Source organism: Podarcis vaucheri (assembly GCF_965113315.1).
Source record: "Podarcis vaucheri genome assembly, chromosome: 13".
Lineage (NCBI taxonomy): Eukaryota > Metazoa > Chordata > Lepidosauria > Squamata > Lacertidae > Podarcis > Podarcis vaucheri.
In genome coordinates, this window is record NC_138751.1 from 25,623,282 (window position 1) to 25,629,407 (window position 6,126).

General features: G+C 40.8%; 1 protein-coding gene across 1 annotated transcript; it reads right to left on the reverse strand.

The window, feature by feature from the left end:
* Window positions 1-2,230: 2,230 nt before the first annotated feature.
* Window positions 2,231-4,477, reverse strand: LOC309517467 (olfactory receptor 14A16-like; the record flags this gene model as incomplete). Its single annotated transcript, XM_082196699.1, has 2 exons — window positions 4,455-4,477; window positions 2,231-3,222 (listed from the first exon to the last, which is right to left on the reverse strand). The coding sequence occupies exon 2, from the start codon at window positions 3,200-3,202 to the stop codon at window positions 2,231-2,233; it is 972 nt and encodes a 323-aa protein (XP_082052825.1). The 5' UTR covers window positions 3,203-3,222; window positions 4,455-4,477.
* Between the last annotated feature and the right edge of the window lie 1,649 nt (window positions 4,478-6,126).

The following is a 6,126-nucleotide window of genomic DNA, read 5'->3' on the forward strand; positions in this document are numbered from 1 at the left end:
TATAGTAAACTTCTTAAATATTTGTGGTGCAATCTGAGGGTCATTATCATTCCTGAAAATCTGAGGTAACCATGCCTGGGACAAGATAGCTCTCAAGTGCTGTTCTCAATTGTGACTATTTTTGTGTAATTTTGTTGCAGAAAGAGGTTTGGAAGAGAGATTCTTCAACCTCTCATAGTAGAGTTGATACAATTGTGATTTCTCCAAGCACATTAAAACTTAGTTGGATTTACATCTGCCGCCCTCCACCTTTAAACAAACATTTTCCCTGAAAAAAACTTCAGCTATAATAAATGATAGACACTTTAGCTTAGCAAGTAGGTGAAGATATCTACTCACATAGTTTCAAAAGTTGCAGCAGGTAAATCTCCATCCATTGGAAGTAAATCAAACAAAACAAAACAAAACAAAACAAAGAAGTAAAATGTTCTAAATGACTTAAAAGGAAAAGAGCTTGGTTTCGTTACAGAAAGGATGATGCAATCTTTGAGTTAGCAAAGATGCAGGCTGTAAAATCACATTTTGGGAAGATTCAGTTCACTTGGGCTCTTTTGTAGCTGGGAGCCATGCTACAACTGCAGCTTATTCCAGGAAGCAGCAGAGTGGAGAGACAGAGACTGCTTGGAGTCTGCTAACTCCACCTACCTAGCAACTTGATCTCTGTTGGATCTAGGAAGCTTTGGATCTAGGAATTCTTTGTGTGGAATTACTTCCCCATTGTGAACTTCCTGTCCTCTATTTTGTTTTCTAAAAGGACAAGGCTTTTTATTTTATTTTTAAGATTTTGAAAGATTGTGCCAGTGATCTCTGTGTCAGAGTCCCTCACCAAAGATCAGAGCTGGACAACATGATTCATTTTCTATGTGTTTAAACAATTCAACTCTCCCAAGTAACAGTTTTAAATCTTTGTGGTAATGTGTGTTTATTTAAACTGCAGCCAGGTGTTCTACTTACAGGTATGTGAAGGATGCCCTATGTCCACTTATTGCCAACCCAGAGGTCAAAGTAGTGAGAGGAAGAAAAATAAACTTTTAATGTATTTAAACTCATTGTGGGTTCCAGTTTAATGATAACTCTTTTAAGGCACAACACTTCATTTTAGACATGCTTATTTATGCGAGGCACGATACCTAGTTTCAAGCAGACACTACTGTATTTACAGAGAACTTTAAAACCCCAGTCAGCATTCTTACTGAAACCTCTTCTCGGGTTAGACAGTTTTCAGCTATAATTGGCATTTGCCATAGCAAAAATCTCACAGCCCCTTCTAGGATTTTTATTTCCCCCTCAGGGAATCAAATTGGTAATCCCTGTTTAACTAATTCCTAATCCCAATCAAGGCATGTCCATGTCTCCCTAGGTTCCTATCTAAATGACATACAATCCCTATCTAGCCAATATGCAATCCTTCTATCTGTTTAACTGTCAAATTCTGCATTTGTGACTCCAGATTGGCTTTTGTTCTAAACAACTCTGACTAGTTGCTGACTCAAGGTCTGTCCATCACAATCACATTTACCTGTGCTCCTGTGTCCAGCTCTTATACCCTCACATTTGTCTCTAAGGGAGTGGTTCATTCCCTTGCCCCCTGGCCTGTTTTTATTATATTAGTGATGCAAAAGTCTGCCTCTGCATTGTCCTGTATTTTCTTCTAATCCTGCCTTAGATAGCAACATACTTTTGTAAGTTGTATTTTTGCAAGCACTGTGACACTTCCTTATCAGAGGGCGGTGTTTGTTTCTTTGTCTGCCTCCAAACTGCATGCACTTCTCTTGTTGAGATGTTAATTCACATTCCAGTAAATCTGTGAATTCCTTCCACCCCAATATGTTCATCTAGGTGTCATCACTTTTGTGAAATCCTGAATACTCTGGTCAAATCACTGTTTGCATGCTGTTGGGGGACAGAGCAGACGAGAAATATGGCCTCTTAATATCCATAAATCAGAGGATTAAGGTCTGCTGAAATGTGTTCAGCCTGCTGTAGGCCACTTTTAGAATCATGCAACAGATCAGTGGGCTATAAGTAAGTACATAAATGGGTACATCAACAAGGCATGTGATCTGAAAAGCAAAAGCGTGAATGATCCAACTGAGCTGCATAAATGCAAGATGACCATGTGACACAGGGCAGATGTTGAATCTGCATAGCTAAATTTATCTGGAAGCTGTAACTGGCAATGATGATGTGTTTCAGGAACTCCCTTAAATTATTCTTACACAGAGAGAGTTCACCTTTTCAGAACAATCCTGGAAGATATACCTAGAGAAGATTGCCTCAAACCCAACAGTTTTGATAAAGCATTTTTGATCTCCTTATTTCTCATGCTATAGATTATTGGGTTGAACATGGGTGGTACAAGACTATACATCACAGTTAATGCAAAGTCCAGGTCAGATGGAGTTTTAGAGGGAGGCCTAAGGTAAGCAAAACATCCTGTGAAACAAAATACAGAGAAGACAACAAGGTGGGGTATGCAAGTGGAGAAGGCCTTTTTCCTTCCCTGAACAGAAGGGATTTTCAGAACTGCAGTAAAGATATGCACGTAAGTAACAACAATGTAGACAAAACATCCAAACACAAATGTTATACTCACTACTAAAGCTCCAATTTCTGCTAGGTATAGATTAGAGCAGGCAAGTATAAGTAACTGTGGGATCTCACAGAAAAACTGATTGACAATGTTTGAGCAGAATGGAGTTGCAAAAGTTCCACAAGTGTGCAGAACTGCATAGAGCAGACCAGCAACCCACACACCAGCAATCAATTTTAGACAGGCTGCCCTGTTCATCACCATTTCATATTGCAATGGATTGCAAATGGCAACGTATCGGTCATATGCCATGACTGTAAGAAGAGCAAACTCAGATGAGATAAAGAAAACAAATAAGAGGATTTGAGCAACACATCCAGCATAAGATATGTATCTGGTATTCATGAGAGAATTGGCTATGGATTTGGGGATAATGACTGAAATAGCTCCTTGGTCTTGGATGGCCAAGTTCATCAGAAAGAAGTACATAGGAGTGTGAAGGCGGCGATCAAACGCTACTGCAGAGACAATGAGAAGATTCCCGAATATAATTGCCAGGTACAATACTAGGAACAGAAGGAAGTATAGAATCTGCATGTCTCGTATTGCTGAGAACTCCAGGAGTAGAAACTCAGACACAGCAGATTTGTTATCTATTTTTGCATTCATAACTAAAATGCTTTCTGCCTCTGAAATAAAACAGAGAGATGAACATTGATTAAATCCTGTTCTGATAACAAATATTTACTAAACTCTATCTTAAAAATGTATCACAGTGGTTTACAAAACTGTAAAAACATAAATGTTCTTTCTCTTTCCTTGCTATACTTTATGCATATGCTAAATGCAGCAGAAACAATCTGCAGAGGTAAGATGTCTCACTCCATAATCTCCATACTCACAAAACACATTTTTATATTGTAATTCAATATTAGAATTGAAAAACTAGCTCTTAAGTCTCACAAGATAACTTGCTACCCAAATCAAGTTCAAGGTTCTTGTATTAAGTGACTATGTCAATAACAACTCAAGTCCAGGAGAGCTTAGCTGTCTGATTCCTTATATGCCTGTCTTATCACCAAGGTATTTGGCATATTCTCATGGTTCACCCAAATGACTTGTATCGTTATTCTGGGCCAAATTTTCAGGAACACCTTCCCAGCTAAGGCCAGACAGAATTTAACTGGGTTTTTTTAAAAAAAATATTTTTTTTAAAATGCCCATTTTTAACCTTAATGCACACTGCACACAAAATATGTTTTTGTCGTTGTTTAGTCGTTTAGTCGTGTCCGACTTTTCATGACCCCACGGACCAGAGCACAGCAGACACTCCTGTCTTCCACTGCCTCCTGAAGCTTGGTCAAACTCAAGTTCATAGCTTTGAGAACACTGTCCAACTATTGCGTCCTCTGTTGTCCCCTTCTCCTTGTGCCCTCAATATGTTTTTAAGAATATACAAATGAATGGGCTCCCGGAGAGAAGCTCACAACTGTTCTACTCCTCCTCAAATCTTTTTGCAGCTACACTGTGTTAAATTAAGCCAAGGCGATTAAGCTCTCTCCTCACAAATTAGGATCTGTAATCAAGGTTTGCTCTTGGTTACTGCTGGTGGTTACTGAACAGAGAGCTTAATCACCAGTCCTGGTTTGGATGACATGCTAAGGGAAAGCTTGGTATAAGGACCAGGGAGGAGCACAGCTACTGTAGGTGTCTTTCCAGAAGGCTGCACAATTGTGAAACCTCACAAATCTAAGTTTTGTCTTAGCATGTCATGCAAAGCAAGCCATTGTGTATGCTGAGCACAGTATATATAGATATTAGGAGAGAACAATAAACCAGCACGATAGTACTATTGTCTGCATTCAGATCTCAGGAAACTACCCAGGCAGTAACTAAAATTATAAAAATGCAAATGCCTTACTCTTTTTCTTAGTAGATAATATATTTCCAGATGCAATTTCATCACTACTTTAGGGTGTTCTGTATTCTTCGATCAACTCAATGAGCTTTGTTAAGAAATCACACTCTCCATTTCTTTCTGAGGCAGTGAAATTGTTTGTCTGCCCTCACATTTGAAAATGTTTGTATACCCTTGCAAAATGACTCCTTTACTATGGGGATCAGAATTATTACTACAGTATTTATGTTCCTGGGAGTTTGATCTCAAGAGCACAACCCAAATTAGCAATTGTGTCCCTGGAAGCTTGTACTGAGTAGTCCAGAAAAAATCAGCAATAGTGTTTCTTGTGACTTGGTCCCAGGAGTGCAATACAAATAACCTATCAAAGTATGTAAATAAATGTTAACAGTCTCGTCTATATTTCTGATAATGGGTCTCTTTAGGTACATGAGACTACATTAGGAAACATGAGCACTAAATTCTTCTTAACCACTAATTTGAATAATTCAGTGATCTGAACCAATAAAAAGTTTAAGATTACAATCATGTCAGGTGTGGCATCATTCAAAGTAATGAATATCATGCTCTTGAGGCTAGTGATCTGCTCCCAGCTAGTGCACTAAATCTAACTGTATACATAAAATGTAGCACATGAAAGACACACACGTTTTTAAAACTATGTATACATCAGGGACTGGCTGGATGAGGAGGTGGGGACCTCCCGGCCAGGAGCCCACCAGGGACTTCAAGGGAGAGGAGCGCTTCGACCCCAGGTCCTGGTGCTGGGACAGCTGGGAAAAGGCTGGGGAACAAGCTAGGAGATGATGGAAGCAGGAGGTTGGAGTGATCAGGGGGTGGGGTGGGGCGTCAGAAGAAGGCCCTTACAGGACAGGGCTGGAGGCTGAGCATCTCAGTGTCAACACAGACACAAACAGGGAGGAATCAGAGAGTACACAGGCCGTCCTGCAGCAGTCCTGCTGTCTCTCCTCCTCTCAAACCCAGATCTAGAGAGTCCTATGTGTTGCTGAGCAGCGGACCAGACAAGCCCAGAGCCCAGACAGGATCATCCCCATGTTTCCATCTGTTGGGAAAGCCTCCAGAGTGAGAAGCTAGAGGGGAGAGGTGGAGTCGGAGCTCAGCGTCCAGCAACATCTCAAGCTGAAGGAGTCAAGCCAGGGAGACTTCCCTGTTATTTTATGTGAGTCCATTGCATTTCAAGCCTCTAGCCTTTTCTAGGGGCCCAGCACTTTCCTGTCAGCCCTCATGACAGTATATCCTTATGTACAGCCAGGATTGGTTGAAAACTCTAATGAGTACACTCATTTGCCTGCATATATAGAAGGAAGACTCAGGAAGCAGTAATTAATTAGCTGCAGTCTGGTCAGCAGCAGCCTTCAGTGTCAATGAGACTGCTCAAATCGGATGGCCACACACTGAGGCCAACTCCCTCTTTTTACTTTGCTGCCTCTTACTGGAACAAAATTTATTTTAAGGTTATGCACTGGATTCAGTCAAGCCCCAAGGCCTGAGCAAAACTGGGCCTATTTGGACACTGGACAAGTTGGATTCACATACCCTCCAACATGCCTCTGGTAAAAATAGGGACATTTCTCACTCCCCCTCAACTGACCCTCCTCAACCCCTCTTTTTCATCTCCCACCCAGCAGAAGAAGGGCAGGCGCCACCACCACTA